At 51.7% G+C, this 26,464-nt stretch overlaps 1 protein-coding gene across 16 annotated transcripts in view; it reads right to left on the reverse strand.

The window, feature by feature from the left end:
• The window catches only part of Fbrsl1 (fibrosin like 1), a 91,976-nt gene that overhangs the window by 17,322 nt on the left and 48,190 nt on the right, over window positions 1-26,464 (reverse strand). For 4 of the 16 annotated variants that reach the window (XM_052754863.1, XM_052754867.1, XM_052754860.1 and 1 more), the window contains 12 exons: window positions 23,528-23,557; window positions 7,543-7,588; window positions 5,394-5,712; window positions 5,023-5,243; window positions 4,579-4,647; window positions 4,179-4,408; window positions 3,601-3,651; window positions 3,347-3,442; window positions 2,638-2,706; window positions 2,490-2,519; window positions 2,244-2,315; window positions 586-715 (listed from right to left, as the gene is read on the reverse strand). In XM_052754863.1, coding sequence (XP_052610823.1) covers window positions 586-715; window positions 2,244-2,315; window positions 2,490-2,519; window positions 2,638-2,706; window positions 3,347-3,442; window positions 3,601-3,651; window positions 4,179-4,408; window positions 4,579-4,647; window positions 5,023-5,243; window positions 5,394-5,712; window positions 7,543-7,588; window positions 23,528-23,557 — 1,363 coding nt within the window. Of the gene's footprint in view, window positions 1-585; window positions 716-2,243; window positions 2,316-2,489; window positions 2,520-2,637; window positions 2,707-3,346; window positions 3,443-3,600; window positions 3,652-4,178; window positions 4,409-4,483; window positions 4,648-5,022; window positions 5,244-5,393; window positions 5,713-7,542; window positions 7,589-23,527; window positions 23,558-26,464 lie in introns of all 16 variants that reach the window. The other 12 variants (XM_052754875.1, XM_052754864.1, XM_052754870.1 and 9 more) reach the window with 9 other exon arrangements.

Genomic DNA, 26,464 nt, shown 5'->3' on the forward strand with positions numbered 1-26,464 from the left:
GAGAAGTTCCTTTTATGCCCATAACTGAAATGCAGCACACACTGTGTCCAGACTTTATCATGCTGAGTCTCTTTTTTTTCTGGAGACCTGGGGTTTGAATATATGTCAGGCAGATGTCCCCAATAAACCCTGGGCATCGAGTCTTGTTGCAAAGAGCTCCCAGGGCTGAAAGCACAGAACTCTACACTGCCATGCACTTAGGGAAGGCTGGGACACAGGCTGTTGGGAACAGCTCCCTGCATGTGGAGACAAACAAGATACTGTCCTGAGTGTGTTGAGCTTAGAGAAGATAAGGCCCCAATGATGAGGGATGCCAAGATGAGGAGGGACCAGGTCACCAAGCATCCAGTAATGTGGGGTAGAGGCCCAGGTGATACACACCGGTTAGGGCCTCTATGAACTAGCACCAGGGTGCCAGGGTACATGGGCTGGCTTTGGGAAGTTTAGGGACTTGGGCTTGGGACCAGCAGAAGATACAAAGAACACTGAGCAAGGGCCCTGGAGAGTTTTCTTACTCCCAACACAGGATAAGATGGATGTTTTGACCCCACTCAGACCCCTGATGCCAGCTACCCTTGGTCTCACCTGTGCTGGAGAAGAGGGGCCGGGCCAGGTCCTGTGGGTAGTGGAACCCAGAGAACATGCCTGGGGCAGGAGGCCGGCTGAACAGGTCCAGCTTTGTGCCAACCTCCAGCTTGTGGGGGTCCAGCTGCATCTGCAGGGGGACAGAGTGTGTGCCAGGGCTGTGTGCAGGGGCTTGGCCATTGCTCCAGGTAAAGCCTCAACTGGTGGCCTGAACTATGCAGGGACTTCACTGGAGGCGCCTCCTGAGGAACTGTCCATGTTCTGGCAGCCCCAGGTAAGGGGAAGGAAAGGCAGATTTAGTGGGTTTCATCTGGGACAGAAAAACCAAAACCTTACTGTAGTATAGTATGCAATGCATGGAGTCACAATGACATGAGTCACAATGACATGCTCCACTTTTATATCATAGCTTTCAATCGGGTATCCTCTTTATATAGCATATTTGCATGTATCATTTCACAGAAAAATATCTTCATTTAGAGTCACAAAATTCAGTTGGAAAAGCATTTCCACAGACCTAAGTTGTTTCAAATATGATTGTTTTCCAAACAGGAATCTATAGCAGTAAGATGGCTTAGCAGGTAAAGGTTCCTGCCACCAAGCCTGAGGACCTGAGTTCAAACCTTAGGACCCGCATGGTAGAAAGAGAAATCCAACTCCTACAAGTTGTCCTCTGACCGTCACATGCATGCCATGGCACACATGCATTACATGTGCAGATGCACACACACACACACACACACACACACACACACACACACACACACACACATACCATGACCCTATTAAAATTATATAGACCTGAGGTGCCTTTCCTCCTTTGTGTTGGCCATCCCTTGAGGGCTCTGTGGCCAGAGACTGCACTGACTGTGACTCTGAAGACCACAAGGACAAGGTCACTGTCCTACCCTTGCCTGTATGACCTGTCCTGTCACACCTTGCTATGGCTAGCATTTGGGGGCTCACGTTTCTCCCACTTTCTAAAGTATGTTACTGAGTGTGTGTGAGGGTGGTGTTTGCACATCACCATGTGGAGTGCTCTGTGCTAGGTGGGGACAAGTGCAAGGTGTGTAGACCTTATTATGTCTATAGCTGCCAATCCAACCAGGGTCACAAATTAATCTTAGCTGAGTGAGAACCAAGCCCTTATCCCCCAAGGTATCACCAGGGATTGCTCAGGGATCACTGTGGGCACACCCTAAATTTTACCACTCCTGTCCTGAAAATCCACACTGCAAGCACCTGTCCACCTCCACCTAAGCATGTGCACTGGAATATAAACAGCACTCTCTCACGAGTCCCTTCCTGTTGACTTCTTTAAGGTCTTTTAGGAGATAATGATTTTTACAACTGCACACAAAGGTCCAGTGCATCATGGGTAACATCTGTATTGCAGACTACTGTCCTGATTGTAAAGACCTTCTCCTACTCCCAGCCCCACCTATCATCTGCCCATCAGACACCTGTGCACATGCATGTGGGCCTCATCCCTGGCCTTTGCATTGTCTTCCCAACCCAGGTTCCTCCCCGGCAGTTCCATGAGTCCTCCTCATTGCAACCTTGGAGCTGGCCAGAGCCTCTTATCACACACCCTAGAGTCCTCCCAAATGGCCCCACCAGGGAGGCCCCAGCAGTGCACCCGCCTGGCCCGGCCTCACCTTCATCTTCTGCTGCTGGTGGTAGATCTGCCAGGCGATCTGCACGTGTACCGCACACCACTTCCCTGGTTTCTGTGGCAGGACCGGGATGTGCTCAGAGAGCCCAGCACCTCTTCCCAGGCCTCATCTTCCCCAGATTCCTACCATCAGGACCACCCCAAGGCCACCCAGGAGAGAATAGGAGTCCTTCCCAGCCACAGCCCTGGGTGTGCTTCCAACTCCTCTTCCCAACATGCACTCACTCACCCTGACTGCTGTCCGGTATGGATCAGACACCTGTGATGAACAGGAGAGCTGGGTCATGTCCAGGCTCTTTGGGAGCACAGGCTCAGGGTTGGGAGAGACAGCACCTGAGTGTATGCTGCCAACTACATGGGTGAATGTCAACACCTACCCCAGGGGCTTTCTGCAGGAAAGTGTGAACCGCACTGGCCCGGCCCGTTATCTCGATTGAGTTTGAAGTCTGAAGGCGCAGGGGGAGAGGGAGAAAGAGCATGAGCAACCCATATGCTGAGGAGGAAGGACACAGGAGGCCTCTTGGGAGTCCCAAGTTCTGGGATGGACCGTGCTTCGGTCTGCTGGTGGGACCCTGGACACTGTTACCTCAGTCTCATCATAGGACCACCTCTCCTTTATTCAAAAGGGTTTGCCAAGGCAGAAAGACTGGCTTATGACACCACTGGGGATAGCGACTGCCTCACTGTGAGAATGTGGCACCTACACACCATGGATAAGACAGTACTTAGGGGAAGGCCGTAACCTGGTCCTCAACCCTGGAGACTTGGGGAGCTGCTGCACGGACACAGGTGAGCTTAAGTGAGATGGGGCCCACGTTCCCTGTTTGGAGGGAGAGGCCATGGAACCTCTCTGCTCAGCTCCCAGCTCTTCCCTTCTGGGTAAGATGATGGGTTTGGATACCGTATCAAGTGGGCAACTCCAGCACTGCTCAGGCGCAGGCTGACTGCAAACAGGCCCCCAACCAGCAGGGGTCGCTCATTAATCTAAGGCCAGGTTGCAATAAAAACTGGAGCTACTCTGTAGCCCTGCCCCATGCCCTAGACCCACCCACCTGCCAGTCACCTCCCTGCCAGGAACAGCTGTACCTTGGGCTGAAAAGCGCCCTGCAGGGACCCAAAGGGGCCAGGGTGTGCAAGCAGGGTGGGAAGCCCAGGGCCTGTGGGAGGGAAGGGCGGGAAGAGCTGCAAGAGAGAGACAGAGTTCTGGGCTGTGGGCCCCATGGTGGAGGGCCCTTGAGCACTGCTTCTCCCTCCCTCAGCATCCAGAAGGGAGCACCAAAAAACCTGCAGCTTCCCACACCCCAAGCAGACAGGAGCTGGACCTGCGCACAGGGACTCACGTTGGAATGTCGGAAGTAGGGGCTATCCAGCTTGGGTGAGAACTTGTCAAACTGCAAGGGAAGAAAGCACGGGTGAGACTTCCAGTATAGGCCTAGTGCCCTCCATTGGCCCAGAATCCACCCGCAGCTGGCATGCTCTCAGGTGGCTCCTTGAGCACTGGCCTCGGGCCCGCTGGGGCCCAGGCTCCTGGTTCAGAGAAGTTTGTGTGTGTCCAGCTGAGGCTCTAGGTAGAGAAGGAGGCATGAAGCCCGGGGCTGCGGAGGTAGGGTGGGAAAGCTGTAAACAACCCAGGCTGCTGACAAAGAGGAAATGGCTGCACTCTACGAGGTGGAAATGGACTACGGGACACACAGAGAGCTGCAACAGACTGGTCCTTGCAGCCAGTCCCGTCTAGGCTCCAGACCTGGTGTCAGGTCTAAGACCCAGCATGGCAGTGGGGTCTACACATACACAGGCAGGAGACACCGGGACTGCCTGCTCAGGGCCTATGTGCGTGAGAGTGAGTGTGTGTCTGTGTGTGCAGCTGCCTGTCCCACCCAGCCCGCCCCGCCAGCAGCCAGCACTCAGGCCTACGCACCGGCGAGGGTGCGGTGGGCGGCATGAGCGGCGTCGGGGGCAGCCCCGCGAAGGGAGCAAATGTGTGTTGGTGCTGGTGTGTGTGCTGGTGTGTGTGCTGGTGCGTGTGCTGGTGCGTGTGCTGGTGGAACTCGGCCCGCAGCAGAGCCCCCGGGCCCAGGGAGGCGCTAGGCCGCTCGGCGTTCTGCACCAGAAACCGCGTGTTCAGCTCTTGCCTGAGCAGTTCGTGATCTACAAGAGAAAAAGAGAGAGAGACGGAGAGGCACGTCGGCCGCGGGCTCCCAGTGGGGCGAGGCGGATAGTCACCTGGCACTCCCGGGGTCGGCAGGCCAAGCCGTGGTGGCCGCTCACTACGTGCGGGCCCAGGGGTGGAGGTAAGAGAGGAGCCTGTGACCAAGTACCAATCAGAATCCCCGAATGAGGCTGGCAATACATGATTGGCTGGTTGAATGAGATCAACAGGCTGGCATCTAGAGGCAAGGAGAGAAGTTGGTGAGCCCTGTCCCATGTGGCCCATGGTCAGGGCTGGGATACCTGCCCTCAGGCAGAGTTCCTGTCCCCTGCAGGATGGCTGGCTGACTCCATTCGGAAATCCTCCAGAGATTAAAAAATTAGTTAAAGTTCCAGCCAGAGGTAAAGGTAGGCACTTGTGCCCCACTCGGGGTCTTCTGGAAGTCGGGAGCAGCAAAGGCATGGTCGGGGCTCCCTGCACATGACCTGTGAGTCCGCTAAGACCCAACCCCCGGGAAATGGTCAGCCCACGAACCTCCTGAGATCTTCACCTCTTCCGTCTTGTCCCAGGGCCCCATCAAGGTTAAGCATGCACCCCTGGGCGTAATACCTACCGGCGGGGTGTCCTGGGATGACCAGGCTGCTGGCAGGCAATGCCGGGGGCGGGGGCAGTGTTGCGGGGGCAGCGAACATTGCTGCGGCGTGGTGCTGGTGCTGCGCCTGGGACCTGAGCGCCAGGTGTGAGGTAGACAGGTGGGGGCCAGGGCCGTGTGGCGACAGTGTCACGTGCTTCGCCAGGCCCAGAGGGGTGCCGCTGACCGTGCTGCTGCTCCTGCTGCGGGACACAGGACTCAGTGACATCCTTTCTCTCAGAACCTGATGTCCCGTAGCCACACCCCCTTTCCAGGGCCAGCGGTGCCTCCCTCGGTCCTGAGGTGGGTAGAAGTCACAGCCCCACCCCAGGACAGTCTCACCCACTCCCCACCTGAGGCTGTGCAGGTGCAGGCTGTTGGGTGCCACCTGGCCAGAGCCAGGGCCCACAAAGGCGCCCAAGGACAGAGGCACGTGTGTTGGGAGTGAGCCGCGATGCTGCGGGGTGAGCGGTGGCTGCGGGACGTGGTGAGGTACTATGGGGGCTTCCCTCTTCACCAGGGGGCTGGCCCGAGCTCCTGGCAGAGGTCCTGAGGGCGCCGGTGCTGTGGCAGGCAGGAAAGACTCAGTGCTGAGCTCACGGCTGCGCTCCAGGCCTGACACCTTGGGCACTGCCCCCGCCTTGGCCTCTGACTTCTCACCTCTTCCAGAGCCTGCAGAGAAAGGGTAGGTGTGTTGTTAGACCTGGTCTTATGTGCCCAAGCACCACCTGCCACAGTGCTAAAGGTCCTGTGATGACCCCTACATTCGATGGGGAACCATGAACAGAAATAAGTCATGCATATTCATTACCTGAGGTCACACAGGTGAGCTCAGATGTGTGGCGTCCTCCTCCCAGGTGCCCAGCCCCAGGTCCTTTTCATAACTCCAGAATTCTAGGCCCCAAAGTAAGGTCATGGTATAAGGCTATAATAACCCCATTTTTAAAGTTGTTGTGAGGTTTGTTTTTCTTCCTTATCTTTATTTTATGTGAGTGAGTGTTTGGCTGCATGTATACCTGTACACCACCAGATTGCCCGTGGAGGCCACAAGTGGGCAACAGATCACCTGGAACTAGAGCTACAAATGGTTGGGAGCCACCATGTGGGTGTTAAGAATCGAACCTAGCCGGGCGGTGGTGGCGCACGCCTTTAATCCCAGCACTCGGGAGGCAGAGCCAGGCGGATCTCTGTGAGTTCAAGGCCAGCCTGGGCTACCAAGTGAGTTCCAGGACAGGCGCAAAGCTACACAGAGAAACCCTGTCTCGAAAAAAAAAACCAAAAAAAAAAAAAAGAATCGAACCTAGTCCTTTGGAAGAGCAATCAGTGCTCTTAATCTCTCTAGCCCCTTCTTTTTAAGAAAAAATAAAAAATAAAAAAATAAGTATTTTTTTAAATTATGTGCTTTTAAGGTATGTGTCTTTGTATGGACATATGTGAGTGCAAGTGTCTGAGGGAGAGAAGAGGCAATGGATCCCTCAGAGCTGGAGTTACAGGCATTTGTGAACTGCCTGATGTGGGTGTTGGAACCCAGACTCCAGTCCTCTGATAGAGCAGTATAATTTCCTAACCACTGAGCCATTTCTCCAGCTCCTTGTCTCTTTCTCTCTCTTCTCCCCATTTTCTTCCCTCTCTCCCTCTCTTTCTTGAGACAGGGTCTCTCTATATAGTCCTGGAGCTTGCTCTGTAGACCACGCTGGCCTCAACACAAGATATCTCCCACACCTGTCTCCCAAGTGCTAGAACTAAAGGCATTTGCTACTCTGTCCAGCTCCCTTGTTTTTCTTTAAATATTTTCCTTCACATTGTATGCATGAGCTCATGTGTGCACATGCTGTGGTGACATGTGGAGCTCAGGACAACTTGTGGGGGTCAGTTCTCTCCTCTGTCACGTGGACTCAGGTCTTCAGGCTGCAGCACCGACCACTGAGCCCTCTCACTAGCTCTTGCTTTTGGTGTTGGGAGCTAAGTCTTGAACATGCTAAGCAAGTGCTCTACCACTGAGCTATCTCTTTAACCCTCTTTGACTTTTTATTTTGAGACAGGGTTGCTTTAAGTCACCCATATGGTCGTGAACTCACTCTGTAGCCCACAATGGGCCTCAAATTTTAATCCTCCTACCTCAGCCTCCCAAGTAGCTGGGAAGAGAGGCCTGTGCCACAAGGCACAGCTCTCATGACCCCATTTTGTAGACAAGATTAAGGTTCTACAAGGACTTGCCCCAGGGTTGACACTTGTCCACCTGACTTGACTACTTACTCCCTTGGCTGCAGCATGCATTAACATGCATTCATGCAGTCACATATGCATGCACTGATGCCCACCTCTTTCTGATGCCTGGAGTTGTCAGTAGAAGCTGTCCCTCACATTAAGGCTGCTCTCTTTGCCCCACTGTTTCTTGACCACCATCCCTACCCAATGAGATAAACAGACCCTCCCAAGGCTCCTACTGCTCTTGAGTCTCTACAACTTGAGACCCAGGAGCTGGGCTGGGGATGCACTCACCTTTGTCAGGTGCCGGGGCAAAGAGCTTCTCAGAGCCTACAGATGCCTGAGGAGAGAGAAGAGGCTAACAGGCTGGAGCTGAGTGACTATTACCCATCACCCCAGAAGAACCCAATCCCTGGTGTACTACACACTTCTGAGGGAGACACAGTCCTGGACTTGGCAGTGTGCACACTTGTTTACAATGTTCATAAGGCTCCTCTCCACTTAGAGCAATGGACTTCCTCAAAAATGGGGCATGCATGGTGGCCTTGTGGTGGAATGAGCTGAGCACCAGACTGGCAGGTAGCCCATCTCTGTGCTCAGGGCTCTGCTGGGTCTCGGTCACAGGCTGAAGGCAGAGAAAGGAGAAGAGTCCTTACTGCATACCTCTCCTGTCCAGCCCAGGGCACAGTGCCACTGCTTAGAGTTAGAGAGGGAAAAGGAACCACCCATTCACAGATGTGCAACCCTGTGACATTTGGCTTGACCTTGTCATCTACAAATGTGCCAGGCTACATTCACGTACCAGGTAGGAGATGTGCCCATTCACATGCTGTGGTACAACACCATTCTCAATGTCTATGACTGGCCAAGTTAGGACTCGTGTAGCCCAAGAGTGTGACCACTCCGAGGGTATCTGCTGTTCTCTCTTTTCCATTTCTCCTAGAGAAATGTGTATGTTGAACTGGGCAGGCATTCAGAACTATGTGAGTAGTTAGGATGAGAATGTAGCCATGGAAAATGAACAGAGGGCCCATACTCTGAAGGACTTTGCGGTTTGAGGACACTTGGTAAAAGTGACCCTGGATAGATCTTTCTGTCTTCTTAGATCACTTCCTGAATATGTCCTCAAAAAATTACACTGAAACTCTTAATGTGATAATACAACAGGCAAGTTGATCTGTGGGCAGCAAAGAAATGTATGAAGCTCTGGTGAATGGGACCAGTGTGCCCTTATGATGGGAGCCCTGGAGGACTCCCTGACACTCCACCATGACAGGACACTGTGTGTGCTCTATGATCTGAAAGCATCACACACCAGATATCAGATTATCCTGTGCCCTCCTTACTGTAGACTGCCAGTCTCAGCAGTGAGCTGCGAGCTTCTGCTGTCTATAAGCCTCTGTGCTAAGTCACACACATGGGGTGGGTGGGTCGTGGGAAAACCTCCATGGAGTGGTAGTTTCCCCCACAACCAAGCAAAGAACCTTTCATCAACAAAAAGGAAGCCTTGGGTTTCTAGTTTTCACCTGAAGCCCCAAGACTGTCTCTGGCTCTCCCTGTTCTGCACCTGCATGCAAATGCTGTCATGCTGCATGGGGTTTGTGAAGACCACTGTACCTACCTAGTGTGGTGTGCCTCTTGAAGGCCCCAGACACTGCTTCAAAAAGGGAGCAATTATGAGATGTCATGCATCGGCACAGACATGGATACGCAAGGTGCCTGTGTATGTGCACTGTACATGTGTTTTATATGCATGGGCACTGTACAGGTATATGCACATGCCTAGATGTCAGTTCATGTATGTGCATGAATTTTGGGAGCCTGTACTGTATAGGCATAAGGCTGATGGTATGTAAGCAAGTATATGGGTAGACACATTACTGTACATGTTTATCTATACTGGCATACACAATGAGTGTATGTGTATGTGATTGTGCCAGTAAGGCCTTAGGAAGGTTTGGAAGAAGTGTGCCCACTGGAGAGTGGTGGAGTTTGGTGGATCTGGGGCCATGGACCGGGCTCAAACTCTCCTACTTTATGACTTTAGAAAGAAGGAATTCAGTTACCACTGAATGTGATGGTGCACAGCTTCTGCAGAGAAAGAGGACAGGCTTGCCCCAAGGGAGTTCACGGGAGAAACAGCTCAGGAGAGTGGACTCGAGCCAAGGAGGCCATACATGGAGGACACTTAACACACCACAGGGTAGCTCTAACTGCAACTTCCCCAGCTCAATCCAACAACGTCAGGATGCTTGGGCTGTTGCGCCCTTACTGTCCACAGAACCTCTAAGTGGCCCAGCCCAAGGCCTGGGGTGAGGACACCACAGGGTCAATCAACAGGCAAAGGGGTGGACATAGTATCCAGTCTGCCTACCTCAGCACAACCAGGAGAGCTGTGGACACAGACAATATGATGAACCTCAACTGCCCAAAGAGCACATCCTGTAAGATGCCATCTGCACATTCAAGAAAGTGAAATGCAGCCAGAGGGTGCTGTGACTTGGTGGGTGCTGTCAGAATGCAGCAAATTGGTTTGTTTAGGTGCATCTTATTGGACATAAACTACCAATCCCAAAATCAACCAAAAGATGTAGTGTTAAAGCTTGAACAGGCAACAAAAAAAAAAAAAAAAAAAAAAAAACTTGAACAGGCTTAGGGGGACATCCAAGCATGTCTATGGGAGAGCAGAGAGCTAGATCTCACTATTTTCTATGTCAAAATAACCCAGACAGACCTCAGACAGGAATGTAAGAAAGACTGGAACAGTACAAAGCCATCATGGGTATGAAAATAGGGTCATGGCCGGACGGTGGTGGCGTACGCCTTTAATCCCAGCACTCGGGAGGCAGAGGCAGGTGGATCTCTGTAAGTTCGAGGCCAGTCTGGTCTACAGGGTGAGGTCCAGGACAGGGACCAAAACCACACAGAGAAACCCTGTCTCAAAAAAACAAACAAACAAAAAACCCCAAAACAAATAAAAATAAAATAGGGCCTTTCCTACCCACACCTCCAGAGCTCATGCCACAGAATAGATCCAAGCCTTTGACATCCCTACCTGTACCCAAGGGCTCTAGTAAAGGTCAGGACAGGAAACCACCCTGGATTGCACTGACCATGAACATGCTTAAACAGGGGTCCACTCCCTTCTTTCTGATTGGTAAGGTCAAGAAAAAACCCAGAACCCTGGAGCTATGCAGAGATGGCTCAGTGTTTAAGAGCACTGGCTATTTTTCCAGAAGACCAGGGTTCAATTCCCAGCACCGATATGGTGGTTCACAATCATCTGTAACTCCAGTCCCAAGGGACCTTCTAGCCATGTTGTGCATACATCAGGCAAAGCACCCATGCATATATTAATTAATTTTTTGTTTGTTTGAGACAGGGTCACATTTTGTAGCCCTGGCTGTGGAACTCACTGTGTATACCAGGTTGACCTCGAACTCAGAGATATGCCTGCCTGCCTTTGCCTTCTGGGTGCTGAGATTAAAGGTGTGCACCACCATGCCCAGCTTCTTCTTTTCTTTTCTAGCTAAAAAAGAATACCCCAGAACAATGAGAGGCAGAACCCACAGGGCACTGGACAGAGACGTAGTGACCAAGGAGACAGGGCCCTATCCATGGGCCACTCTGAACACTCAACTTTGTTCTCTCCTGGTGGCAGGCTCCTGTCTTCCATGCTGGGATACTCAATACAAGCTGAGTAACCACAGTTTTGAAGCATAGGGCAGGCCACCTCACCTCACACAGCAGAGTTTTCAGTGTTCCGATCTTGGACTTCCAGTTTCAACAGTGAGCCGTGAGCTTCTATAGTCTATAAGCCTCTGTGCTATGTCACACACATGATATGGAACCAGTGGTGTTCCCAATTCCCTGGAGGTGAAGGGTCTACCTGCCAGGGGTGGGTAGGAAGAGAAGCTACAACCCAACCTGTAGCTCCAAATGTGGTATGTGTGGTTTTTAGTCCTTGGAGGTGGAGCAAGGAGCTTCACACACAGGTGAGCGCACAGCCCAGGCCCAATCAGAGGCCTTTACAACTAATGCCAGTGAGGCCCAGGACCCCCCAAATGACCGAAATGCTGAGAACACTGCCCAGCTCAGTCCTTTTGCCCCATGCCATACTGTGTAGCTGGGGCTTTCCCAACCCTGACTCTCTCTGCCCTTCCTATAGCCACCACAGCTAGTTTGGCAGAGGAGAAGACAGGGCAAACCAAGGTTCCTAAAGGTCGGAACTGTTCTTCCTAATCCTGCTTCTGGGGTGCTGGGAAGAGTGACCACTGTGGGGTCTGCCCTACACAGGGCTCAGAATCACAAGGACCAGTGAGTCAGTCAGTGGATAGGAAAAGTCATGAACCTGCTGAGCAGGTAAGGAAGAACTTATCACTGCTGTCTGCAGACAGGAACACAGGGTCCTGGAGATGACTGGGTCCCTGGCCAAGCATTGCCCCTTATTGCCTTGCCCTGTCTACCAGGACACCCAGGATCCCAGGAGATTCTATCATCACCCTATCAGAGCTAAGGCAGGCCACTTGGTCATCAATTCCTATAATCAAGGACCACTCGGGCTAGCTTAATTTTTACAAAGTTCTTTACAGCAAACCAAATAAGAACAAGTGGCCCCCATCGGAGAAGATCTTAGGCTCACCCCAGACCAGAGCTCAAACTTCTCTATGGCTATGGTGGAATTCTGTAGATTCTCTGACCCTTCCTGTCCCATTCTTCTGCACCCAGCACTGCCACGGTCCCTGCTAATCTCTTTTGGCATCTCATGAGGCCCCTCTGGAGTCCTGTCTGCCAGCATCTGTCCTGTGTCTACAGCCTCCTATATAGCAGCTCTGGGAACCCCAAGTGTTGGTGCCCCGCTACATAACTAGCCCACAAGTCACCAGGGGATGGAAGCCAGCCTCCCTCTGAGGCTATCCTAGGGTCTTCACCATTAATAAAACCCTATCGACAGGCCCTTGCCATGCAGGAATTTCAGCAAACCCATCTTGAACCTCTGCTCTACATGCAGCCTTCAAGTGAGCTTGGGACCCAAGCTACCACCTATAAGCCAGAAAGGAAGAACCCTGACCTCCCAGGCAGGAAAATGAAACAAGCCATCAAGATCAAGATCTGCAATCCTACATCCAACCCAAAAGGCAACTTCCAAACCCCAAGATGTAAGACCTTGTTCCTTGGCACAAATAGTAAGCAGAAAATGAAAGGACCTGAGTTTGGGTGGGGAAGAGTGAGAGCAGGGTGACCCCTGTTCTGTCTGCGTCTAATTGAGACCTAATGATTCCTTAAGGTACCTCTTAGGAATGTTCTGTCCTAGAGTCATACTCCTTGGCCCTCAATCTGCTGGGGGGGGGGGGGGGGGTCCCAGAGGGAACTGCTCCCTCCAAAGGTAGATGTGAAACCCAAACATGCTTGTGGACTCAGATCCACACCTTAGACTCCAGGAGAGCCAAGGGGAGTAGTGTGGGGGTGGGGAGCAGAGTGGGGAAAAGCAGGGGTGGCATATTTTCCCCATCACAGAACAGTAACTGGCATGGCCACAGCCAGTTCCCTCCCTCCACAGGCAAATCTGCTCAGGAAGACCATGAATGCAGGCAGGAATCCTAATGCTTTGCAGGGTTTTCAAACACATGGCCAGGCTGGTTATCCCTGTTCCGGAAAGCTCTGACCTAGAAGACCCCAGTTCCAGGACCTCTGGGGAAACCAGTGGTGTCAGCGGCACAAGTTTCATCTGCAAGCACAGAGATGTCCTTTGAGTCTTTTCTTTCCTGCCAAACTTCAGAGCTGACTAGTTGGGCCAGAACGGGTGGACGTCCCACCGGGCCGCCAGACCTGGGTTAATAACTTTCTGGGCATTAGATACAGGGATGTGACTCAGGCATGCAGTCCTCCCAATCTTGGTGTGCAGCCAGAGTTCAGAATAAAAGAATACGGTCACTTCATACCAAAATGCATGTGGGAAACCCCCAGGTTGCAGGCTTTTGGGTCCACGCAAAAGGCATGTCTGGTAGGAAGAAACTACTAATCCTCAAAGGGGCATCAATCTGGCCCGGGGCTAGGGCCACCCCGTGCTTTGTTTGAGACTACCGGACCCTAGGGGCAGTCTCAGATCAGACAGGAAGCGCAGCCTCTGCTGGCCGCACCCCGCCCCAGACAAAGAACCAACTCCAGGCAGGTGAGCAAAGCTCCACGCACCCGGTGGCGGACTGCGCACTGGGGTGCAGACAAAGGCGCGCGCCCTACCATGTCCCGCCTGCCTACGCAGCGCGCCCGACGGGCCTGGGACCCTCGCTAAACAACACCCCTGCCGCTTGCCACCACGTGCGTCCCGGGTGCAGCTTCGAGAACACGGGGACTCTGAGGGACCTGCTCCAGCAGAGGATGCATGAGCGGGGCTCCCAGGGTCGTCCTCTTGCCCATTCCTCAATGGGGTCAGTGCTTCCCCACCCGCGACGCCCGAAGTCCCGCTTTGCTCTTCGGAGCCCACAACGCACACTGACCTCGCGGGCACCCAGATCCCGCGCGATCCGCAGTGTTCGTCGAAGGTCTGAGCCCTAGGCGCTGCACTGGCGAGGGTGGCAGAGAAACTCCCGCGGGCCTGCCACCCAGGTAGCCTCTTTCTGCATGCCCTGCTCAGCCAGAGCCGGGGCCGGGGGCGCGCGGGGCGCACAAGTCCCCGCGCCTTCTCGGAGCGCTGCGGGCGCTCTGGGAACAGCGGCCAGGAGCCGTCGGGCAGGCGGGGTGGCGGTGGCGCGGGCAGGCGGGGCTCTGTGTGGGCGGGGAACGGGCAGGCCCAACTAATCCAACCCTGAGGCGTGGATCTGCCCGTGCCGGGCCGCTGGCTTCATCCTGTCTGTTTGATCTGACCTAGTACCCCAGGCTCTGTGCGCATCAACCACAAATGCCCGTGGGCTTGATTCCATAATCATCTTAAAAACAAGTTACATTCAACTAATACTCCGCTTACATTAGGGAAAAAGAGCCAGAAAGAAGCGTGACCGCTGGCAAGTCCAGGAGCTGGGGCATGAAGGGCTGACAGGATCCTGAGAGCCAATGGCAAATGTTCCAACCAACCCTGTTTTTCCTGTGAATCCTGATAAGACTCCAAGACACTGCCATGCTGAAAAGGGCCGTGCAGCTAGAGATACCCCTATGCACCCCAATGACTTTACAGAAGGTTAGAGATGCAAAGCATCTGTTTTTTTTTTGTTTGTTTGTTTGTTTGTTTGTTTGTTTTGGTGAGGTCTGGGGAGCTGACCTGGGTCCACAAGGAAGCTTAGTTTGCCTGCCTACCACACAGACCTTAGCACAATGATGAGCCCTCCAAGCCCAGTGGATACACAGGTGAAAAAAAAGAACTCAGAACAATCCCATGCAACCCAATGCAACCACCCTTGGAATCCAGGGACCCACGAAGCTTGAGGTGGAAGAAACAGGCCCCACTTGGGCTTCAGGGGCCTGATCCAGAATGGGCATCCACTTTGTGGGAACACAGCCATTCCTAGGACTGTGGGAGCCAGCTCCATGGTGTGCATTAGAGGTGGAATTGACAGGCTAGGCCAGCAATTACCTTTTCAAATGAATACACAAACACAGCACTTGGAAATCCAGTGACACTGGAGATCTGTCAGAAGTGCTGGCCTCAAGCAGTATCTTCAGCCCCTTCATTATAGAAAAAAAATTATCAAAAGCAAGACTACCACCAAATCCTGATATTTCCTTTGACAAAACAAAAAAACACGGTGCTAGATGCTGACAGCCACAGAGTCATGGAGCCGCAGTCTCCCGAGCATCAAGTCACCAGCAAAGAAACTGAGACAAGGAGACTGACGGCCTTATCAAACAGCTAGAGCATGGCAGAGCCAGGCCTGGTTAAGGGTCTGGCTCCAAGGCCCGGAGATCTGTAGGTCAAGTTTCTCCTGGGGTGGGAGGGAGTCTGGGCTCTGTTGTGAGATGTCAGGGACCTGGGAGAAATACAAGCAAAACAGGCTCCAGGAGGGTAGAGCTGTGGGGTGACAGAACATGGTCACCTGGCGTGGACACACACACACACCATGGTGAGGTCTACAGAAAGGTCAGCAGGGAATGTGTGGGAAAGGGGATACATGTATCCTGTGCTGATTTTGACTCTTTCTGGATGCCTGGCCCAGGGCAGGGCCCTCCAGCTATGACTTGCTTCTGGTACTTCACTCTGTACTAAGTGAGTGGCTGACTTGGCTAGCTGGACCTTTGGACTCTGGGCCTCCAGTGCCCAGGGGAGGCCAGTACTGGACTGCGCCACCCACCAAGCCCCTGGTGTAGTTTCTGCCAAGTATCATTGCCATGGGAGTTGCTTTGTCTCGGTTTTCAACTGAGTTTATAGTAGAGTGGTCTGTGTGGTACACACTTAGCCAGGAAAGGTTCACTGTCCTGGTGCCATCTACAGAAGAGAGTTACGGGAAGAAAGGCCCAGAGGTATGACAGTGATATATCTCATCCCTCCCTCAGGTGGAGGCCAGAGAGGAGAACTTCATCCCTGGCAGTAATTTGGGGCCCAAGAGCCACTGGAGTGGGAGAGTACAGGCCAGGAAATGAGTGACTGCTGGAGAAACCTGGGGTCTATGGGAAGGCAAGACCCCTGACCTGAGGTTCCCTTCTAGGGACCTTGTCTACTCACACATCTAAATTACAGGGAAGTTATCATCCTGTAGCAATCATGATCGTCATTTCTTGTCACTCCTGAGGCTACGTTGGGCAGAAGAGCTCTTGAAGAGGGTGTAATCCAACCAATGGGCTTAAAATCCCACCCTGGTCTAGAAGTAAATCAGAACTTGGGGCAGACCTGTCTAATTTTATTTAGGAAGGAAAGTAGCTATGATCTGAGAGGTTTAATGAGGTTAGAAATTGGGAAGGAGTGGGAATAGATTATCATGGGAAATAAAGGCAGCCACCAGAGATAACACTGATATAAAATATCAGGCTTCCAAACCAAATATCTATACCCCACTGGGGCTTAATGGTGGTACTGAGGCACATTTATCTAAAACCCATGGTTCAACAATTCGCATTATAACTTCATCCATCATCATTCTGCGTCTCTAGGGGAAGATGTTGTCAGTGAGGGGCTCCACCTGGAACCAGGGATGCTGGAAGTAACTGGGGTCATGTCTCTGACACTTCCGGGGTATCCCAACCACTACTTGACTATAGGGAGTAGCTGGGCCTCCTTGAGGGTCTAGCACTGTAGGATCACACACTAAGCAAGAGCTGCTCCTATTGTCTGTGGAAGCAAGCCATCAGGTGAGTCTGAGGCCACAGGGCAAAGAACTGTGAGGTGTGGCTACATAACAGTGGTGTCCTCCAGCAGGGAGCATGGGCCAGTGTGGTGGTATTGGGATCTGGAGAGCTGTTGGTTATGTCTTGTAGCTCTGACATGAATATCTGAGGATGGTGGTGGCTTCTTGGGCTAAGGGTAGGAGAGTGGTGTTTACCAGGGTATCAAGTGCCAAAAAGTACTGCCTAAAAATGTCCATTAACAAGTGGCCCCGATACCACTTGGCATTTGTGGCCTACAGGCTACGCTTTGAAAATTATTGTAGCAGAGACACTATAAGGACTTGTGTTCTTAAGAGAAGGTGGTCAGAGACACAGGGGAGGCAGCCACATCTCAGAGATATCCTGAAGCTGCCTGGAGCTGGGCAAGGCAGGGGTTAAGTAAGCTCAGGGCCTGCAGATGGACAGGCCTGACAGCACCTTGACTTTGGGCTGCTGGGTTCCTGTACAGGGAGAGCATCAGCTGCTGAGTTCAGTGCTCAGCATGGGGTCAGTGTTTAGACCAGCCATACAGTCCCACACTGATTTGTTAGGAAAAAAAAAAATATGACCCTCTTACCAAAAGTGAGCCACTTGCTTCTTTGAGAGAGCTAAATACAGATGCATGTTTGTTAGTGGTCGCTAAGTATCAGCCACAGGAGAGCCACCCTTCCTAGCCAGCCTCTCAGAAGCCACAGTCAGTGCAGCTCTCGCCTCACAGCTGGGCCATTATTTCCATTTTTTAGGCAAGGAAACAGGTTTGGAGAGTCCCTGGAAGCCTGAGGTCCCTGTGGCCTGTGGTCACCCCTGGTGGGGGCTGAAGGCAAAAACCACAGTTTGGTCTGGGGTGGGGGTGGGTACATACAGGAAAGAAAACTACTGCAGAACACTTAGCTTCTGACTCTGGCTGCACCCAGTTAAACTGCACTCATATGGCCATATGCAAGCTACCTTGTATATGCATATACATGCCTCTCACCTGTTCTGTCCTACTTGGGTTTGCCCTGACAATATTTCTTTTCTTTTTTCTTTCTTTCTTTTTTTTTTTTTTTTTTTGGTTTTTTTGAAACAGGGTTTCTCTGTATAACAACCTAAGCTGTCCTGAAACCTGCTCCATAGACCAGGCTGCCCTTGAACTCACAGAAATCCATCTGCCTCTGCCTTCTGAGTGCTGGGACTAAAGGCATGTGCCAACACCACCTGGCCCTTATTTTTTTAGACAGGACATTACTATATAGCCCAAGTTGGCCTATAGTTCTTTTGCCTCAGCCACACAAATGCTGAGATTATAAGTATATGCCACATGCCTGGCTTTACCCTGCCAATTTCTGATACCCACCCCTGCCAGCATTTCTCACCTCTCTGGGGTGGAACCCTGCGAAGAGTCCTGTGACATGTCAGATTATAAAGGTGTTTATTGCAGCTCCTGAGGGGAATCAAGATGCCTCCTCGTATCAGGAATTGAAAATGTATAAGCATGCCTACGTGTGCCTATGTGGGGAAGCCCTACCACCCACAACTCTCCTTTCTCAGTGACCCCACAAAAGAGCAGCCAGAGCACTTCCCAAAACTGGTGATAGTCAGCACCAAGAGAACCCAGCAAATGCCAGGCTACTGCCTGTGGGCACCCTAGGGTACCCTGAAGTAGCCGTGGGCTCTGAGCCCATTCCAGATCTTCTTTCCCCATCATGGAATTCTTGTAATGTATCTTGTAGCCTCATATACAAGGCCATAGCCTTCAGGGCAATATTGCTTGGATCCAGTGACCAGCTCTATCTATCCAACCCAGGGCTGAGCCTTGAGGTCTCATTATTTGGTTCTGAAGCTTCTGCCCAACCCCCGTCTGCCCTGTAGCCTGGAGATCCTACCTGAGGCTGGCTGCACTCACTTCTCTCCTGCCCTGAGGTAGGGACCACCCTATAGGCCTCCATCCAGGTGTTCCCACCTAGAGAGACCCTAAAGTCAGCAGGCAGAGGATCTGTGAGTGTCTGCGGCCAGTAGTGGTTCTCCATGTACAGAGGGGAAGTAGATCCTGCCCAAGACACCATTAGATAATAGGAACCTGCCTGGCGGGGTAAGGGTGGCCATAGAGGCTACTCAGCCTTGCAACCAACATTTGCCCAGCAAGCTTTGAAAGAGGACACAAAGCTGCCATTCATTGGGACATCCATCAGGGACAGCCATTTCTTCTCTAGCCTGTCCAAGCTAGGAGCCAAATAGCCAATTCTACATGAGTGGTAGTGACTCTGGACCACAGCCTCCTGCTGTACATAGGAGGTGCACAATGGGATCCTGTAATACTTTTGTGATCCAGAAATTGTGCCTGTGCCCTTTGCAAGACACCCTTACTCCATACTGGCTCTGTTGCTAAGCTCTGAGGTGGGGACCAGGCACCCAGAACAGAAATGCCCACATTCCCTTTCTACAGACTTCCTGCCATTTAGCCCACCTGAACTGTCACCTGCCACCTCCAACCCAGCGCCCTTGACCTCCCTCACCTCCCTGCTAATCATATCTCCTCACTAGGCCCTACTCACAACAGGAAGTTTCTGACCTTTGGAGGCCTTGCCTACTAACAAAGCTGGCAAGAAAGAGATATTTTGGGATTGTCTAGGGTCCAAGAAGTACCTGCCACATAGTGGTAGATGCCCCCGCATCCTTGGACCCCTTGACCCCTGCCTAGTGGGACTCCTGGATACCAAGTCCAATAACAGTAGCCATGCAGAAGTGAACAGGGTGCCAGACAGCTGGAACCCAGAGGTGCCCAATTCAGGGACTAATCACCAAAGCCCAAGGTATACTGTGCTGGATGGTTTTTCTGCCAACTTGATACAAGCCAGGGTTGTCTGGGAAGAGGAAACCTTAACTGAGAAAATGCTTCCATCAAATTGGCCTATGGGACATTTTCTTGATTAATGATTGATGTGGGAGGGCCCCACCCATTGTGGGTGGGGCCATTCCTGGGAAAATGGCACAGAGTTGTATTAGAAAGCAGGCTGAAAGCCATGGTTAACAAGCCAGTGAACAGCACTCCTCCATGCTCTCTGCTTCAGTTTCTGCCCCTAGATGATTACCCTGAGTTCCTGCCTTGGCATCCTATGATAACAGATGGATTATGACCTCTAAGCTAAATAATATTTTATCATAGCAATAGAAACCTAAGACATACACAGTGTAGCAGAGGTCAGCAGGCTTCAGTCACATCATACCCTTGAAGTCACTTTAGAAGGGATGTCACCCCAGGAGTGAAGCAGTCTCCACTACTGTACCTAACCTACACTTTCCCTTACAAGATGACCCATATGGGGTCTACTTACCCCTGGAAGGGCCTTCTTGATGGCCAGGGTATAAGGAGCATCTCCTAGTGGACATTCACAAGTGGCCTGCAGACTAGTCCCAGAGGCTGGCTGGCCCCAGGGCTGAGGCCACATGTATCTGGGAGAAGTCCTGGCCAGATGGCTGGCAGCTAGGGCCACTTGGGCAGAGCTGGCGGCCAGCCGGGACCTAATGGGCTGCCTAATGAGCCCCCACACAATTTTTCACCCATATTTTTCTAATAAAAAAAGCAGCTAGACACCAGCCACAGCCCTGAGGAGGAGCCATCTGTCTGCCCACTCCTGAGCTACAGCCAGCTGCCTCAGTAGAGTGTAGCCCTGGTGGGTGGAGGTGCATAGCTGTCCTGTGAAGGGCCAGTGGAGCTTGTGGGCTGCTGAGATTCAGGAAACAGAGGTAAAAAGTCAACTTGAAAGAATTTGCCCAGAGTGACTGCATCCTGACCTGCAGCAGAGCTCCAGGCTTATCCCTGGGGGAGGGACATAGAGTACTAGAGTACTAAATTTGGATTCTGTCAGCTTTGGAAGAAAGATGCTCAGAGTACAGAAGGATCATCCTATCTGGGTGAATTGTCCAGTTCCACCAGCATGTCCAGTCTCCCCTTCCTGGTACTATAGGGCTAAGCCTATCTGAGTCAGTGCCAAGGCTCCTATACAATGAACTTACTGTTTTTTCTCTCTCCACCCCCACCTCACTCCAGGGTTTCTCTATGACCCTGGCTGTCCTGGAACACACTATGTAGACCAGACCGGGATGGGTTCAAACTAACAGATCTGTCTGCCTCTGCCCTACGGAGGGTCAGCGACCCCGTTCACTGCTTCCAAGCCACGTGTATCAGGGAATGTGAGACAGTACTGTGAAAATTAAAGAACAAGTTCCGGGATCCCCAGTGAATACGGACTGCTGAAAGGCCTCTCCCTCCCAAGTTCTTGCTGTGCTGAAAAGATAGGGATATCACTACCTCAGAAACAGGGCAGTGTGCAGTGGGAATTCCCGCTGCCCATGACCTTGGGCTATCTGGCCTGATAGAGGTGGTGCTTCTTGCCTGCCTATGTGACCTCTTAAAAGGGAAGGAGGAGGGGATTGTGAGCTCTCTCTTGGATGTGGAAGGATGTGGAAGGATGTGGAATGAGACCTGGTCTGGAGCTTTCCCCATCTTTCCCTGGGAGACAAAGAGGCAATTCCTTTATTTTGTATCAGTGAGTCTGTTTTCCCCATAGAACCTCTTAATAAATTGATTATATATATCAGGCTTCTCAGTAGGAAACCTGGCCTTGGCAAAGCTATGCCCAAGAAGGAGACAGGATCTGGCCACCTAGGATCCAGCATTGTGAGGAGGGAAGCACAGATCTGGACTCTGATTCACAGCCCCCAAACTCAGGATCCCAGAATCCAGGAAGTCAGCATCCCTCTTTTAGCAGGAGTTGAGAGGTCTGAGCTATGATCTGTACCCGTGGTGTTGGGGGTACTTGGGAGGATGCAGCTCCCACACAAAACCCTTTGCTATATACTGATCCATCGGGATGGTAGCCTCAGGAGTGACAAGAAATGACGATCATGATTGCTACAGGATGATAACTTCCCTGTAATTTAGATGTGTGAGTAGACAAGGTCCCTAGAAGGGAACCTCAGGTCGGGGTCTTGCCTTCCCATAGACCCCAGGTTTCTCCAGCAGTCACTCATTTCCTGGCCTGTACTCTCCCACTCCAGTGGCTCTTGGGCCCCAAATTACTGCCAGGGATGAAGTTCTCCTCTCTGGCCTCCACCTGAGGGATGAGATATATCACTGTCATACCTCTGGGCCTTTCTTCCCGTGGCTCTCTTCTGTAGACGGCACCAGGACAGACCAATGTAGCCATCACAGAGAGACCCCAGATGCTCATGGGAAGGGAAATCCCCAGAGCAGCAGGTCACTCACTCTGCTGGCTGCTCTGTGCCCCTTGTATTTGCCAGTTTAGACTCACTAAGACCACCACTACAATGACAAAACAGAGACCGTGGAACAGGACAGGTGCCACCTTGGCTACCCTTGAGACCCTGGCTTATTCACCTTCAGAGGGAGGTGAGTGAAGGTGACAGGTGTGTTCTCCCATCCTCCTTGGCTGCTACCCCTCCTTAGGGTCCCACTTAGCCCCTCCAGTGTAGACCTCTCTGAAGACTCTACAGTACTGTCCTTCTGGGACCCCACCCAAGAGGCCTGGGTATAGCCTTGGGCACAACACTAGATAGCAGACCAGGCATCCTGGAGGCTCAGGGTCAACTCTGGCTGCTGACAGTAGTTGGGGGAAATGACAGGGACTAGTTAGCCATTCTGGCCACCTGCTCTCAGGTGGGTGATGGATTTGTTTCCTCTAGAAGACAGGATAAAGGAGCAGGAGCTCAAAACCCCTTCCCATCTCCCTCCCAGCCGTATGCTCTGAGCAGCTCTGGGCTACAGAGAGAAGTTAGCTTTATACTAAAGGTGGCACCAAGGGACCTGCAGGCTCAGCACTTCCCCAGGTGCTTATTTAAATGTTACATCTGTATAACGCTTCTGTCAGCGGAGGCAGCAGCTCCAGACAGGGAAGGGCACAACTCCACCTTTCCCACAGGTCTACCACCCTGAGCCCCAGTGGTTCCTTCTGGACATATTGATCTCCAGGGCTTTTTTTCCCAGACATGTTCTGTTCAAGGGACCTATAAGGAGAGCCTGCACCACAGAGGGAAACAGTGGAGGCAGCACAGGGACTTGAAATCTGACAATACTGGCATGTGGCCACCAGAGCCAGAATGGCTTGGCCCTGGGTCCTATTATTAATGTACCTTTGACAATCTGGGGCTAGTTAAACTGAACCCACCCAAAGCCTACCAAGAGGCCAGACATGGCTCCATGGAGCCGTGCACTCCAAATAAAGTATGCATGAGCAGACACCAAACACCCTTAATGCACCCTGAAGATCAACACATACAAAACCCTTTTCACAAAAACTTGCCTCAAACCAGAGCCCAAGTCTAACTTTTGGAATTGCCATATCCAACCCAGGCTACCTGCACTCCAGTTCTCTTGGCTAGGCCTTTATTTGCTCAGAGGCCAAGGTCAGTAAGACAGGACCCTGCATCTGGTAGCCCCAACCCACTTGATAAGTGTGACCTCTGCTAAGTCCCTTCCCTCCTGACCTTAGATTCCTCAACCATTTGTAATAAAGTGCTACCTGGAGGGCTCAAGAACCCAGAAGGACCCTGCTGAGAGGTTGCAATGGTAGCATGTTACTCCAATACTAAGCACTGAGCAGCACAAACCCTGGATTAATGGGGATATTTTGTTTTGAACAGTAGAAGGCAATAGTGACCAACAGTCCCCACCTCACCTCCCTGGAGCTACCTGCAGCTGCTCAGCAAAAGCCCTGCTATCCTCCTCGAGGCCAGCCAGGGCCTAGGGTGACCTCCATCAGTGTTTCAACAATGGTTGCCTATCTGAGGTTTACTGATGGGATGCCCATGCCACTATCATGGCAGGCACACCCAGCTAGGGAGAAGCTTCTTATACTGCCTGTCTAATAGAGAGAACTCCCAGACACTGGCTCTTCCTAGCTTTCAGGGCCTGCCCTGCTCTAGTGAGGGTTGGTGGAGTGGGTATCCCAGGTCAGTCCACAAGGAAGGGAGGAAAAGCCAGGCTCACCTTGTCATCCACGCCACTTTCACTGTCGCACTGTGGGTCAGAGAGAGAGAAGTAAGTCAGTGCCTTTCATACTACCAGGGTCACAAGACTATAGGGACAGGTGGATATTCCTAGCCACATCTCAGACAGGAGGAACAATGGAAAGGAACAGGGACAGATGGAAAGTAATAGGGCTGGCTTGTCTCAGGGTAGGTAGATTCCAATCCCCTAGGACCAGGCCACACCCTGGAGCTTCCGAATGACCGATGATGTTGGGAAATGGGCAGGGGTTTTACCCAGTCCAGATGAACTCAACTATCCCAGGAAAACCCATAGGCCTCTCCCCATGGAGAGTTTTTGTGAGGGCCCAGGTTGAAGGAGGCCACCACCACACAGGAGACTCACTGCCAGGCCAGGCAGCAGCTGTACACAACAGCTGTTTTACATCCAGATGAGATGGGTACAGAGGAGACAGGCGGGATCACAAAGGCCAGTGAGCCAGTAGACAAGTGACACCCAGTTCATGCTCCTTCTCCTGGTCTGAACCAGGACTTTAACTGGAGATGTCAAGCACCCATCCAGCGGCTCTGGCCTCGGAAAAGATCACACTTCCGCTGTGTAGCCTTGACAAGTCCCTTGACCTCTCAGTGCCTCAATCCATGCTTCTGTAAAGCAGGGGCAACAGCTCCTCTCAGTGTGAGTGTAAGAAGCAGAGGACATAGGCCTTCAGTTTGGACTCGCCTGGGATACTCAGGGTGGAGCTCAGGGTAGTCAGATTGTAAGAGACCCATTTGTGAGGACAGCTGGTTAACTCAAGATGCTCATAATCAAGAAAACAAATCTTTGCTTCCCATTTTCAGTAAGCAGATTTGAACAGGACACACTGCTAGAGAACAATGCAGTTTCCTCTAAAATAAAAAGGGGGAAAACTTGCTAGCAACTGCAATGTCTTCAATGACAAAGTTCAGAGTTAGATAGAAATGTGTTCACCAGCCGCTCACTTAAACTGAAGCTCTCTTCTAGCCCAAGGACAACATGCCAGGCAGCCAGGACGGACATGTGGAGGTTTCCTGAGGCTGGTGAGCTTCAGATCTGCAGCTCATGGACCTCTCCGTCCAGTCATGTAGTATGGACCATGGCCTGGGTGAGAAGGCACCAAGACTCTGGATGCTAAGCTCATGGGTAGGCATCATTTCCTAGACCAGTGGTTCTCAAACTTCCTAAAGCTTCGACCCTTTAATACAGTTCCTCATGTTGTGGTGACTCCCAACCATAAAATTATTTCATTGCTACTTCATCGCTGTGATTTTGCTACTGTTATGAACTGTAATGTAAATAACTGATATGCAGGATACCTGATATGTCAACCACACTGTCCTTGAGTAAGGAAGACACATGTGGCTCTTCGGCTGTGCACACAGCCAGGCCCCTCCCAAGATCCAGTAAGGACTAGGCTTGGATCCTTCAAAACCATGGCCCCCTCCCACTGTGAGGTAGACAAGATCTGGTGAGAAGCACATAACAGGGCCTCTGTGTTATTGAAGGAGAGTTTGCAAATGAGGACATGAGTGTAGGGGAGGGAGGGATGACAGAGCTCATGCGACCTTCGAGGGAAATAGGAGATGAAGCCATGGAGGTGAGTGGAGCCAAATACACCAGGATATTCTAGTGCCTCTGGAATGGGACAGTGTCAGTGGCATGAGTAGGCCCTCAAGGGAGTCTTTTGTCAGGTCACTGAGACAGATGTATGCAGGTAGAGTGGAGACGGTGGCTTGGGGGTGGGGACTAACAGTCCCTCCCTCTTACCTTGCTGTCTGGACTGCCAGGACCCATGATCAGGCCTCTTACCATCAAACCTCATTAAACTGTCAGCGCAGCAGGGTCAGACCCCTGCGCGGCATGTCTGTCAGGGGCAGCCTGAGGACAACTGGGTCTCCTGCAAGCACTGTCCTGTTCCTTCTTCAGACCCAGAGCCCACCTGCACCAGATCCTATGGCCAGAACAGCAATTCACAGACCTAGACTGGTCACAGACTGTCCCATGGTTTTAGGTCTGAAGCCAGACCAGCAGGGCTGAGCAGTTAGAACCTGAGGAAGAGCAGTTTATGGTATCTGCCAAGTGAGAGAACCCTCCAGAAGGTACAGGAGAGGCTGCCCAGATCTTATATTGTCAGACAGTGCTACATCATCAGCAATATGTAGACAGGACCATAAACACAGTCATGTGATTAAGTACTACTGACTTAACATTTAACTGCAATGGAGTTAGAATTGAGTGAGGCAATTAATCAGGGCAAGATAGGGGAAAAAAAAGACACATCTACCTTCTGAAAGCAGCCTGAGCAATGTTCAGTGACCATGGAGAGCCTGGCCCCAGTGTTGGCATGGACAGGCCTCTTGTGTAAGGAGAAATTTCAGGTGTATATACCCAGAGATCAAGACATGGGCTCTAAAGATACCTGCTTTACTGCTGTATTACCTGTGATGCTGTGCCCCAATTTACCTCCTTGTGCCTCAGTTTATGCTTCCAGTAAAACAGGGATGGATGATGAGTCATTTACAGGAATGTATTGTGACTTATATACACACACACAACACTAGGACAGTGCTGGATACCTAGTATAAGACATGTGTGAGGCCAGGCAGTGGTGGCACATGCCTTTAATCTCAGCACTCAGGAGGCAGAGGCAGGCCAATCTCTGTGAGTTCAAGGCCAGCCTGGAATATAGAGTGAGATCCAGGACAGGCACCAAAGCTACACAGAGAAATCCTATCTCAAAAACCAAAATACCATCACCATCATTATCACTTTTCCCATCCCCATCACCACTCTGATGCTTCATCTTGTGACCTTGACAGGATTTGGAATCACCTAGGAGATATACTTCTAAGCATGCCTCTGAGGACATTTCCGAAAAGGTTTCATCAAGGTGGTAAGGCTCACCCTAAATACAGGTAG

The sequence above is a fragment of the Peromyscus californicus genome, unplaced genomic scaffold (genome assembly GCF_007827085.1).
Source record: "Peromyscus californicus insignis strain IS unplaced genomic scaffold, ASM782708v3 Scaffold_2__1_contigs__length_46816999, whole genome shotgun sequence".
Lineage (NCBI taxonomy): Eukaryota > Metazoa > Chordata > Mammalia > Rodentia > Cricetidae > Peromyscus > Peromyscus californicus.